At 40.3% G+C, this 13,594-nt stretch overlaps 1 protein-coding gene across 3 annotated transcripts in view; it reads left to right on the top strand.

Annotated features, from left to right (window-relative positions):
* The window catches only part of LOC138111475 (transmembrane protein 263-like), a 238,922-nt gene that overhangs the window by 32,831 nt on the left and 192,497 nt on the right, over positions 1-13,594 (top strand). Inside the window, exon 1 of one of the 3 annotated variants that reach the window (XM_069017348.1) lies at positions 498-624. The exons of the other annotated variants lie outside the window; for them this stretch is intronic. Coding sequence (XP_068873449.1) covers positions 619-624 — 6 coding nt within the window. The 5' untranslated portion in view covers positions 498-618. Of the gene's footprint in view, positions 1-497; positions 625-13,594 lie in introns of those variants that run through there. 3 annotated transcript variants of the gene reach the window in all.

Genomic DNA, 13,594 nt, shown 5'->3' with positions numbered 1-13,594 from the left:
CAAGGTCTAGCTGACATGGGGGTGTTTACTTTAGACTCAATGATCTCACAGATCTTTCCCAACCTAATTAATTCTATTTGATTCTATGAACGCCCGCAAGCCTGCAGAGAGGGCAGAGCTCGGAGAACTGGCTCCTCATCTTGGCCAAACAAACACTGCTTCCACGTTTGACTTGCGGCTGAGTCAATCCGTCTCCCTTCGCTGCATTCCCAGCAGTTCGCACTGGACATTGGAAGAGGCCAGTATGTTACCGCAGGTGAAGCACTTCACCTGCCATGCCAGGCAGCGGTTTTGGCTGGCGGGGTGTCTCGGTGAAGGCAGCGCGGAGCCCTGGCTTCGTTGGAAGGCGCCGGCTCCGAGCCCCCCGCAGCATCACTGCGAGCCCCGCGCCCCCCGCCAACATGGCGCCCCTGACCCCCGCGCTTCCTCTTCCGGCCGGGTTGCCATGGCGCTGCCCCCCGGCCCAGCCTCCCCCGGCCCAGCCTCCCCCCGCCCGCCGGTGTGTGTTTACATCGGGCAGGAGGAGCCGGAGCCCCAGCGCCGGGGGAGACGGGCACGCAGCTGCCGGCCGCCCGCCCTCCCTCCATCCCCTCCGGGCGGTGCTCCGGGAGACGCGGCATGAAGGTGATGCTGGCGGCTGTCCCGGCGGGGGGTTCGGCTGGGCCGCGGCGGCTCCCGGCGGCTGCGGGGGGGGCGAGGGGCGGGGGCCGGGCCCCGGCGGTCACCGGTGGCGGGAGGTGGTGGTGGCCGTGCGCGCTCGTAACGAAGTACACAACTTCCAGAAGCTTCCAACTTCGCGGGGGATATGGTGTCGCTTCTTGGGTCCGTCTCCCGAGAAAGAATCCCCCCTTCTCCCCATTAAAACCCGCATCGTTTCCTGCGGCACTGAGACGGGAAGGGAGTAGCGTGGGAGCCGGGGGAGGCTGCCTGCGCCCGCTGCCCTTCTAGGCTGGTGTGTCCACAGAGAAATCGCCCTCTTTCCCCGGGCATCTTCTCTCACCCACAGCATCTCGTGGGCGGTTTCCCTCCCCGGCTGCCGTGCGGTTCGTGCCTTGGTGTGCGGCCGGGGCTGCTCCGGCGCTCACCTGTGCTGCTGCTCTCGCAGGCCCTTCCCTAAGCCTGCGGGAGATCGTCGCCTTTCGCCGTAGTTTGCTGTGGAAAACTATTAGGATAGAGAATGACTAACCTGAGCCGGCTGTTGGTGTGGATGCCGAGGCCGGCTGGACTATAGAAGTAGTAATATATAGCATTCAGATGCAAGGTTGTGTCTTCAGTTGTGTTGGTTAGCAGTTAGCAGTGCTGTGGTATTGCTTTTTCTTCACTTTATGTTGTCATATCTCTTTAATTTTCACGTTTATGACTTCTGAAGGGGTTTTCTGTCATTAATCAGTCTGAAACTTGAGACACAGCAGGCATTCCCTGTCTCCTGAATTTGTCTAGCAGTAAAAAAATATGGATTAGCTAGGTTGTAAACTCTTTGAGGCAGAAACTGTATAGGTCTGTACCAGTCCCGATGGAGAAATTTGGCTCAGGCCTTCCTGCAAGCCTCTGAGTCAAGTAAGTGTGTGTTAGAAGTTCATCAGCTTGTGCAGGTGTTGGGTTCTGGGAAGTGCATGTGTGGCAGTCACCGAGGTTAACAACAATTGTCTTAGGCACCAGGGGCTCTTAACCACGAATGTCTGCACAGCTGGTGGATGAAAAGCAAAGGGACTGTTTCAGAGTACATGCAACAAATACATGTAAAAAGATCGTCTCCTTCTGTGCAGTGTTATACTTTGTTGTGCATTTGTACAAAGCCTGATAGTAAAAAGTGTCTTTTTTTCTTTCTCTCTGAATGTTTGTTCATTCCAGTAGTGTGGGATAATAAAAAGTATGTATTGAGAACGTTGTTGATAAACAGCGCTATGGCTTTGGGTGATTTGTTGACTTACACTGTAAAACAAAAACCTCAGAGTGCTATCTGAACAGTACATCCCGCTTGAGGTCAAGACTGAAAAGATTTCCTTCAGCTTCTGTTTTATTGCATGCAGAGTAAACAGCTGCTTATTCTTGCTTAGCCCATTACTTCTGCTGAATTCCTTTTTTTGCCCCACAAGAGTGGGGAAAGCTCATGACTATTTAAGATGAGCTCATTCAAAATACAGCAAGATGTGAGTGGAATCATGTTCTGACTGCAAGGAAAATGTGTCTGTTTGGGGGGGAAAGTTGTTTGTTTTTAATCAATCATTTTTCAAGTATAAGTACTGTGTAGAGCTTTTCAGTTTAAAAGGGTTCACGTTTTTTCTCTGAGGGTAATTTCTTTCAGTGCACATTTCTTTCCATGTGTGCCACCTTTTGCTGTGGCAGTTGCTTCAAGTTTCTTCTAGGTAAGATCATTGCAGATGCATGATTTAAAGTCTTAAGCTGGGGGTGGGGATAATTGCCTTTTCATTTAACAAGTGGAATGCATTGAAATGTGTAGTATCTTCACCCCTTTGAAAGGGTAAGGAAAGGAGAAGTGAAAAGAAGGAAGAGGTGTCTGTGTGGTGTGAGTTGGATCTGAATCCCTTTTATGGGCCTGCCTGTGAGTAGTTCAGTGTGACTTTAAAACAAATAAGTTTAAGTTTTTGATCATTGCAGGGAATACATCAGAACTAAGCTTTTCAAAAGTCATTGTGTCTATTTCTCCCCTAATTATATCTTGGGAAATACATTTGAGTTTGTGTGGTTTTAGCAGCATTGGCTTTGATGCTGAGCTCGTTGATGCTGGTTAGCATGTTGCTGAGAAGGCAGAGCAGTCCAAACAAAACAGGTTAATGTAGTGTGTATCGAAATGGTCTGCCTACTTAGGGAAGGGAAGAAGCAGGCAAAGGTAAGTAAGTGGTAACATCAGGAGAGTTCTGCAGTAGAAGTGATCCTTTCAGGATCTGTTACTAATGTCTGATCATTGCTGAGGAAACTGAAGCTTGGTGTAGTTTATTTTTAAGACAATCACACAGTAAGCATCCTGTTGAAAAGGTAGAGTGAAGTAAAGTAGTATGGTAAAGCAATGCTTTAGAACTTGGTGTTGAAGCTGGACTGGATTCAAGATAGTCTTTATGTGTACTTTATTTGTGTTCCCATGTATTTTGAGCTGTGTCCATGCTGAAGGTCTCTGGGCCCTTCCAGACTATGTAAAATACAAAACTGGTTAAAGTCCCTTTTCATGCTTTTTAGGACAGGAGTAAGAGGCAAACAGCTCAGATTGTGTCCGGAAGTGGACCTTTTCTGTATGTAGTAAAAAGTGATACCTTTTGAATATGTCAATAAAACTTGCTTTCCTTCAAGGGCAGATCATCCTGGTGGCAAAGAAATACACCTTTCCAGGCTGCATTAGGAGCCTGGGTAACATGTCTGTCATGTGGGGAGGGTGGTTCCATTTATTAGGGCAGTGAGGAGATAACCAAATCCCTGCCTCTATCACAGTCAGCTGCTAATTACTGTCCCACAATATATTATCTTTCCAATATTAATCTCTTGTGGCTGAACGCTGGATTTCTCAGGTCTTAGGCAGCACTGGAGAAGGTTCTTGTGTCCTTGCTAACAGAACTTCTTCATGCTGTATTTTCAATGGGTGAATGAATTGAGGCATTAGGATAGTTCCTGGTATGGTTCTGCTGTGGTGACTCTTCTAACACTGCTCCTGTCACTGGTCTAACCTAAATCCAAAATCAGAAAAATAAAGGGCATTGAGAGTGGCAGGTCATACTGAAGTTCTTACTTGTGAAAGCAAGTTCACGATGTGATTTCAGTTAAGTAGCTGGTCCCCTCTTTATTGAAATGATTCTTCCAAGTAGAATGAGAGCTTGTGGTGCTTTGGCATGTGTTCACAGTTAAGTTATATAATTTGGGATACAACAAGTGTCATAAATGTGACATTTTACTTTGAGAAACTTAAAGCTATATTTAAGAGAAAGAATGTGAACTTACTGCCTATAGTTCTCTTTTTCTGACTGCCTGTGATAGTGAGTGTTGACAGATGAATTTTAGAGATCAAAATAAGGCAAGATATTTTGAAGATGCAGTGTCAAAATTTATGGAAAGCTCAAGTAAATATTTTTCTTGCTTGTGTTTACAGACAACTCTGTTCCTTAAGGATGTCATGGATTGTCCTGTCAAAATGATGTATATGTAACCTCTTTTTTTACATGTGTCCAATCCTTTTAGTAGGGCTCTTGATAGTTGAAATGAAAAGTACTTGGGAAAGGAACAGTGTATAAAAATAAGAGACAAGAGGCATTGCTTTCTGAGGACTATATAGTAATATTTTGTTTTCCTAGCATGTAGTCCTAAATGTGGTCTAGGAATCAGGAGGAGCATGAATGTAAGTGGTAGAGTAAAAGGGAACATGGAGTACATATTCTGTAGATCATTTTGATTTAAATATTTGCCTGTGATTGGTCACATCTGTTTTTCTTTATTGCTGACCTGCCTTACAAACTTTGTAGTGGTTTTCTTTTCCAACATTTCAGCTGAATTTCAGAGAGATGGGAAGGGGTTGCATACCTTCAAAGCTCTGGGCAAGGTATATTCTTACATAGATGAGAGCAAATAGTAGAGCTCTTAAGTTTCTTCAGAGGAAATGTTCTAATGGAACTTAGTGGGCATCACAGAAGTGGCTTGTGCTGGTGTTAGCAAATCTTACAGTCTTAATGCATCTGCAGAGCTGCTCAAGGTCCAGTGCAATTCTTGAGCTTTCATTCATTCTAAAAACATTTTGGAGGGAGAACCTGTGCACCTCACAGATCTTCAAAAGTAAAAGGCAGTAGTTACCAAAAACTATTGCTTCCCAAATGAATTCTTACTTGTGTCTTCAGAGTGATCGAGTGTTTTTTCTATCCGATGGCTGTTTGGTTGCTGAGTGTAGTAACTCTGGTTGGAATCTTGTATGCAGCAAGTTGTGATCTTTCTTACTACTTCTTGGAGTGAGTTTGGGAGAAAATGAGGTCTCTATGGAGCCTGAAATAAAAGGGGTGTTACTGCTGGCAGTGCTTGTGGCAGTCAATTTTGATGTGCAGGCTAGGTGTGAAATTGGAGGGCTTAACAGTACCAGAAGATGTAGCTTTTGTTCTGTAGAGTCAGTAAATATTTTATCTGAAACGTTTCTTTTTTAAAACATTACAATAAGTGCATAGAATGACAAGCAACACTGGTCTTAAAGAGCTCTGATGTGAGTTCAAAACTCATTTGTAAGGAAGGAAATATTGAACTATCTAGCTATCAACAAAAATAATTTAAAAGTTGTGTGATAAATACATCATACTGCAATCTCCTTTCTGCATGCAGAAAATGCATTTTGAAATTCCTAGTGAAATAAGGACACAGGAATAAGTTCTGTCCTGGATAAAATATCTCATATTTATCCTCAATTTCTAGCATCTAAAATTACTTTTGAGGGTTTCGAAACAACTTTTCAACTTCAAATGGATTTGCAGCTTTTTTTTTTTTGTCTTATTTTTGAACAGGAAATTAATATTTTGGCAAGATGACTTGTGTTTCAAACTCTTGCAGGGATGTCTCTTGTGACTCTTTTGGGGGAGAATGCTCATATTTTTCAAGCTGTGTATATGCTTATATACTTTGAATTCAAGTCTTATTGTAAAAATTCCAATGTTCTGCTGTAAAAGCCCTTGAAAATTACTTAAATTTCAGCTTATTAAAGCTAAAACAGTAGTAGTGCACTTTTAAGGAAATAAATGCATGGAAATCAGGTCATGTGAAACCAAAGTTAAAGAAAACTTCTTTTCTATTCTATTGAGAATAGTGAAAAGGCTATTACATTATAAGTCTCTAGCATGGCTGAGAAAATCTTAGTGACCTCTGTCATATATGCCTATATTATTAGGCAAAGAACTTCCAATTTTTCAGACAAATTTCTCATGCTGTCTGCAGCTTTCTAGAGTGATACTTCCACATCTTGTTAGGAAAATGGACAATATTCTTTCTGCGGAGTGCATTATTTCATTTTTTTAGTCAGAGTAAAACTGGCATTAATCATTAAATCCATTTGTCAAGGACCAGGCTGGAAAAACAGATTTACAGGCTGGAAAAACACATTTCTACAGAACTACACTTAGCACACATACTTGTTTGCTAAGTGTAGTTATGTAGAAAGTGCAATGAAACTTCAGGTCATCAAATCTTATTATTGCTTGCCTTCGGTTCACCAGCTCAATTTTCTGAGTGTTTTGGGTTTTTTTTACTTACTCCCTGCCAAAAATCTCGGACAGACAGTGAATGACTGGCAGGATTTAGGAAGTCTTCTTCCCATTGAAGTTATCTAAATCAGTGACAGGCAGTTATGAGTTAATTGATATTTTGAGATTCCATTATTGATATGTAATTGCTCTCAGATTGGTTTGCTGTGATGCAAGGTCATGCTTTGGTCCTGCATCATTCTGTGTTTCAGAAGAGTCCGTAGGTGTTTCTGTCAGAACTGTTTTGTCTATGTATAAGCCTGCCCCTAACACTTTGCCTTCATGTACCTTCTGTTTCCTGAACAAATGCTATTCAGCATGGTCAATTTTTGAAGATAAACCATGTTGTGGAGAAGGCATACACTTCCCTGTGGAGGTAGTAGTTCAAAGGAGAATTGATAGCAAACTGTTCAGCCCCTTTTAGGGTAACATCACACTGCTGCTGGCATCCTTTTGATAATTGCACTGGTTAACCTGCTTGGAGTGAGGAGTGTTCTCTCTGGGCCAGGTCAGTACATGATCAAATGAAATGTGGTTTGCTTGGTTTGGTTTTTGAAAGCCACTCTTACATTCTTTCTGTGCTAACATTGATTTAGGAAGTAAAATTCAGATGGAAAATAAATGGTCGATCAAGACAAAATTCAATACAATAATTAATTCAAAATCCAGAACTGTCTGATCTACCACTGAGCAGACTGTATTGGCTGTTTGTTGTACAAATAGTATTATCTACTCCATACAAAACATGGACATAAAAAGTGTAAACCAAACAGTTTACTGGCTTTCTGAATGGAGAATAGACCGTGGTGTCATTAGTACTCTTGAAAATTTATTTATGTCAAATAAACCCTAATTTGGATTACTGACAATACAAAGTTGTTTTATTGCTGTAAAAATAGGATTTGACTGTTCTGCTGAGAACAAGAGAACTTAATCTTGACTTGGCATTTGCAACATTAAATCTTGCTCTCATTGCCTCTCTCCACTAGTCCTGTTGTTAGGACAAAATTAAGTGTTGTTAAAATTGTAGCCTCCCTAATGTGTTTGTCCAAATTCAGAAAAGAACAAGTAATCTAAGCAACTTTTCTATTCTTTGTTACAGCATACTTTGTGAACAAAGTGCTACAATTTTACACTACTATCATCCTCAGCATTTCTATTTCTGTACTTTCCTTCAGTGTTCCAGGGGATTTAGAACTGCAACTCAGATTCCCCTTGGGCTGAAACCTGGCACGGAAGCTCTCATTACAAGTGAACTTTGTTTTGCAAAATTAAAAGCAAAGCATCCATCAAGAGGCTTTCTTAAACATAGAGGAAAGCAGAAAAAACCCATGTTTATGGTTGCAGATCAATTTTATTCCCTCTGCAGGAAAAATCCAACTGACTTTGGAAATCCTGAAGGTGTGGGCGTGCAATCAATAATGATGGCAGATTCTATGGAATGTTCCTATTGCATTTAGAAAACTTTAAATTAAAGTCTTAATTCCTTAACATGCTGAAAATTCATTGCTGAAGTAAAAGCTGCAGCTGCAAACTGCCTAAGAAAGGTACAGTGATAAACTTGTTTCCAGTGTCTGAGCAGCAGAGAATATGGAGGTGGTTGGGTAGTTATGGGCTTCAGCTGAAGTACCTGTAGGTCCTCAGCTGCCTGGAAAAGGGTGTCACCATGTTGAACTACCTACCCAGTGGTTGGTTGTTTAATTTTTATTTTTCTTTGAACAATAGCCCCTTTTTTTTTTCTGTAGGAATCAAGACCTTATGTAATTGTGTAAAAAGCAGAAAGGACATTGTGAGCCACAAGCCATTTTCAGATATGGAAGATGGAACAATTTAATTTGTTTAAACACGAAATATCAAAGATAAGTTCTGAGAAACTTTGTAACAGTGACAAAGATAGAGGAGAGATCCCAAATTAACAGTGTCATTAACGATGTCATTTTAGGAAAGCCTGATGAAGGTCAGCTTCATTGTTACTGGATCTGACAAGCCCTTTGGCATCTGCAAACATTCAGCCCAGTCATGATATGTATCATCTCTCACCCATTTAGAGAAACTGAAGTTGGGGTGAAAAGAGCTGGGGTTTTGTTTTGTGGTGTTAGGAAGGGGCAAAGTATGCAAATGTGCCGGAAACTGTGGGGTTTAGTCTTGTGAATGTGAAATAAGTATTCTTTAAATCTGATACAAAAATAGCCAAGGCTTTCACTGTGATAGCACTTAACAAACTTGTCCTGCCTTTGGGGGTTACTTTGCCTCTTCACACAGACCCACTGAGTCTTGTCATTCTTTAGGGGTGCATCTAATCTTTATGATTATTAGTTGACATATATTTGATACTGTATAAAAAAAGGTGTTGGACCTGTGCTGGGAAGCCTACAAGTGAAGTCACAGATGTAGAGGCGTGAAGCCCGGACTGCCACTTATTTTCCTCTGCTTAATTGCTTTATTGGAATTCTGCCGACATAGAATACCAGGTCTGAAAGTCACTGTTAGACAGGACAGAGGACATGTGATTTATGCTGGCAGTTGAGGATTTGCATAGAAAGAAGCAAGTCTGACCTTCTGGGCTCTCAAGGAGGGGCTTTAGGAGGAATGAGACAGTTTCTTGCAGTGGAAGAAGTGAGATTCTAGGCTCAAATCCAGAATGTAAATGAATAATGTCAGAAAGGAGAAACTGGAGTAAAGTGTTAGAAGCAAGAATGGAAATATGAAGGTTTAGATCAGGAAATAGATACCATTTTCACTTGAAAATGCACGGGGAAAGTAGTAGCTAAAGCTGCAGATTTTAGAATTATTCCTAAAGTATAGTCTCAGAACTGAGACAGTAAACTGCTGCTGAATCCATGACTATGAGCTTTAGATTCCTCCAGCTTCTGTTCTGAAAGGGGAAAAAGATTACTAATAAGTTCGAGTATAATGGAGAAGAGTAATTACATGGTGTATTTCCTCCTGCTTTTGCTTATGGTAGGGCATTTAAAATTTTTTTTTGTCTTTTGTGAGTTGAGTAGGAATGGCAAGAAGGAACAGAATTGTAAGATACATGGTTCTCAGAAGAAAATTTGAAGCTATTTGCCCCAAACTCATTCAATTTCATTATTAATGTTTCACAGGATGTATTTTTTTTTTTAAATTTTTGATTGCCCTCCCTCATTATTGCCCTTCTTGGACTTTGTTTTGGAGTTTTGTATTTTGCTACTCATTAGCAAAATGAATTTGTGACTCGGCGAACAGTCAATCGACAGACTTCAGTCTAAGATTATATACCATAGTTAATGTAATGTTAAGTACAAATGTAGAGTCTAAAAGGCCTAAAAGTAGTGGTGGTGCAGGTAGGACTTTTTGGTTGCTTCGAGATGGCCTGTAGGGGCTCTTTAGAAAGATGAGCCACATTGGGGCATTTGCAGTGACAGTCTCATGTTGGTATTGACTTGCAAGCAAAACGAACTGACACTGATCACTTGGTGTTGGGATTGACTCCTTTACTCTGTGGGTATTTTGAGTACTTATTACTCTGCTGAGACCAAGATAGTATGGCTCTTTTTGTGATGGACCATGCTGATATCATTTGTTACTACAAATGTGGTGATAAACGGAGCTCTTGGTTTCAGTGTCATAAACATAACTCTGTACCTTGTGGAAAACGCTGACTCTGACTGATAGGAACTTGCTTTCTGTCATGCATGGATTTACCACAGCACTTGTAAAATATACAGTCTTTAAATATACTGAGAATCTGAGCATATCACTGAAGTTCTGGTCAGAATTATTTGCAAAATATTGTATCCTGAGGAAGAGCATGAGGTATACTCTGAAATGCTTGTATGCCATTTGTCTCACTTGTTTAGTTCAGTACTGGCAGTCCTCTCTATCCATAAATACATAGCCTTCTATGAAACACATTATAAAGCCCCAAACACTAATTTGCCAGGTCACAGCAGTCCATAGTATTTGGGTTAAACTGCATTGTAAGGTCAGTAGTCATGCAGTGTGATCAGAACAGGGGACTGTATGTTTCTCAGGCAGTTTCTGTGAGAATTCGTATACTGTTTTTCTCTCTTGGTCTTTGTCATTTGCTGAGTTCCTGCAAAGCTTTTCAGCTTTCTTAAGAGTTCATTGAAACTGTTGGGAGGGACAGAGTGAGGTGCCTTTAAATCTCACATCCTTAACTTCGTTTTGGAAGGGTGGGTGTTGCCTCTGCTTGAGTTTACTTGTTCTTGTTCAGCTTGGAGATTGTGTTAAAATATGACATAGAAAAGTTGCCACTAAGTTTTAATAGTGCTCATAGTCAGAAACTCATCAAGTGCTGAAAGGAATTGTATGAAGTGCTTGCTTGCTGAGGGCAGGGACTGTCTTTGGAGAGCCAAGAGGTTTTTCTTAGTTATATGTTCCTCGGTTCTGCACCATAACCTTACTTTCTGTAATAATACCTGTTTAAGCTTGTGCTTCTCCAGTGTTTCTAGCGAGGAACAGAACCTCATTCCCAATTTAAGAGGCTATACAAAACCTAAATAATTGAAAGAATATTGTACAGCTAATATCTACTGATGTTTCTGAACTATTGATACATCTTCCTGCATCCTAAATGTTCCTAAGGGAGTGTCAAAGCAGAAGTAATCTGGGTACATTCCTTCTGCCACAGCTGCAGCTCCAGAGGATTTTTATAGAACCTGCAAGCCAATAACTTACAGTTGTGTGCATCCCATTCCCCTACTTGTCTGTCAAAGGTCCTTAAGAATGAAAAAAGAAAATGTAACTGATGCCTCATTCTTGAAATGATAGTGTAAAAAGAAAGCTTGAGACAAAGTTGTTGGACTCAACATAATTATAAGCCTTCTTAGAAGATGATTTCCTGGATTTTTTTGCTTGTAGTAGATGACTGTGCTGCCAAAACTGTAGATATGTTAACTATTGATTACCAAGCTTGCAGCAGGCCCAGTGAATTGAACTCGGCAGACGTAACTAAAAAAGCAATGGACGTGCTAACACAAAAAAAAAAAAAAGCTGTTGTAAAGAGAATTTGTAATCTTGTTAATAACACCTGTCAGTGTTTGAGCCTTTAATATTACTTCTAGATATGCATATGAGAACCTAGAATTTCATCTACCGTTAACTGTTTTACATTTTAATTAGTCAATTTCAGTACCAAACTATGCACACTTACTCACTGGCCTCAGTGATTAGACAGACATGCTGAAGTCTGATAACCTCTGATGTTTACCAGACTACTTTTAGAAGCTCCCTGTATCATAGGTGAATATATATAGTAGTGAGATGTCAGTGAGATAAGAACTGGAGTTATTCTGTAGAAAACATTTCTAACTTCATTTTAGGAACTAGGAAATCTCAAGATTTCAAGGTTTCTTGCAAAACAATTCTTGAAAAACTTAAAATTGGTCATTACTTGACATGTCCATGCTTCAGTTTAGACTTTGCCTTTTTAACATTAAATTGAGAAAAAAAATTGTAAATAGGTTTTTTTTGGGGAAGAATTCTCAAAACTACACAAGAAATGTATACCAAATACAGTTAAAATATGCTGTGTTATGATTAAGTGTTTTAGAGTAGTGAGAAAAAAATCCTCAAAAATTCTGGTCATTTCTGTTAGATGCTCAGAATGTTTTGTAGGAGTAGTAGTCTTGGATTGAGTATTCTTCTTCTGTAGTATTCCAGTAGCAAGTGTTAGAAGTTTTGAATTGGAGGGAAATAGGTGATGGCAAACAGTGTCTCAGCTGTGAACTTCGTGGTGTTCTGTAATGGGCTCTGTTTTTCTCACAGCTGGATTTGTTAATACTAGCTTAGGTACAAGGCTGACCTTCAACTAAGATAAATCTTTGTTTTGGAGTAAGTGTTGTGAGTGATAACCACCATACTGGAGTGTTGGATTGCTAGTGAACACCAAGCAGTGAGTAGTTCATGCATGAGGAAGGAAAAAACCATAGTGCCACCACTCACTTTTGACAGCATTTTGCATCCTCTCTGTGTTTATGTAGATGACAACAACTGTAACCCAAAGGAGCATCACTTATCATGGGCTGTTGTTGGGAGAAGCTACTAAGCAGGTTTGTCTCATAGGAAATTGAGAATACTGACTATTTTGAAGAAGGAAAGATAATGCTTTTCTTGCTGGCTTTTCCATAGTCTCTGGAAGTTGGATTGTCTCCTTGGGCAGCATATAGTTGGCATGTGCAGATGGCTTTTACTTATTTTAAAAAATTAAAATAATGTTGGTGTTGTAAACCAGAAAGTACAGGCACAGGATTCACATTCAAGACCCTTTCTAGTTTAGGAGTTCCATAGCTGTGATTCAGAATGTTTCCAAGGCAAATATTTGTGCCTCATGTCCTACATGTCTAAATGTTTTATATGAAAAATAAATGTTCTGATCTGGTATACTGCTGTAGCCTCATCTTCCCTTTGTGTTTTCTCTCTGTGGCACTGATGGGTAGGAAAGAAGTGTAAATTCTTATATTGCCTCTGGTTGATGTAGAAACTTATTCAAGTATATACTTTATATTCAATTTGTTGGTCTTATCCAGAATTGTTTACATGTTTTTAAAATCTGGATCACATTATTTAGTTGAACTGAGGAGATGGTTAAATCTTGATGTTGATTACTGACTCCTGGGTTTAACGTTTTTTTTTTTTTAATTGGACTAAGGCAACTTACTACTTCCCCATCTGTACCTTGTGGTAAATACTTTTTTCCCTTTCTGTGATAGTTACTACAGGGCATGACAATGTTTGAACTGTTCACTGACCAAAGCTGGGCAATGTTGATACCAGGGGTTTTTAAGTGAGGAGAAAGAAGTAAATATCTTAGGTAAAACTTGCATAGTCATGGATGGCAGAAATCCACATCATGATCCTGGCACTGTCACAGTAGACCTGTACACTTCACCTGGGTGGTCTCCTTATTTCTGCTATAAAACATCTGAAAAGCTTTGTGGTACTTTTTGTTTTCATGTCCATTTTGTTGAAAAGAAGGGGAATGAATGGAAATGTGAGCTACTTGTACAAAGGATGGAAGTGTGTTACTCTTCATAATGTGCAAACTGAGGAAAGGGAGAAAGTAGCCAATGCTGTTGGGAGTATGCTCGCAGTCACATTTGGAAAGAATGAAAACGAATGCTGCAGCTTTAGGGCTATGAGCCCCTTTTCTTCCTGAGTTCAAATAATAACATTTTGCAAGCTGTTGCTGTACCAGCTGTATTTCTGTAACATTCCAGCTGCGTATGTTAGTACACATTTTCAGATAGTTCAGACTACAAACCCAGTCATGTTTTCAAAGTGCAAAAAAAGCTTCATTTCCTAATGACTGCTAAGTCATTTCACTCTTTTGTTGTTTCACTCTTCACTGTACTAACATTGCAAAGAAAATCAGT

The sequence above is a fragment of the Aphelocoma coerulescens genome, chromosome 5, assembly GCF_041296385.1.
Source record: "Aphelocoma coerulescens isolate FSJ_1873_10779 chromosome 5, UR_Acoe_1.0, whole genome shotgun sequence".
Taxonomy (NCBI): Eukaryota; Metazoa; Chordata; class Aves; order Passeriformes; family Corvidae; genus Aphelocoma; species Aphelocoma coerulescens.
This window is presented reverse-complemented; position numbering and strand designations above follow the sequence as displayed.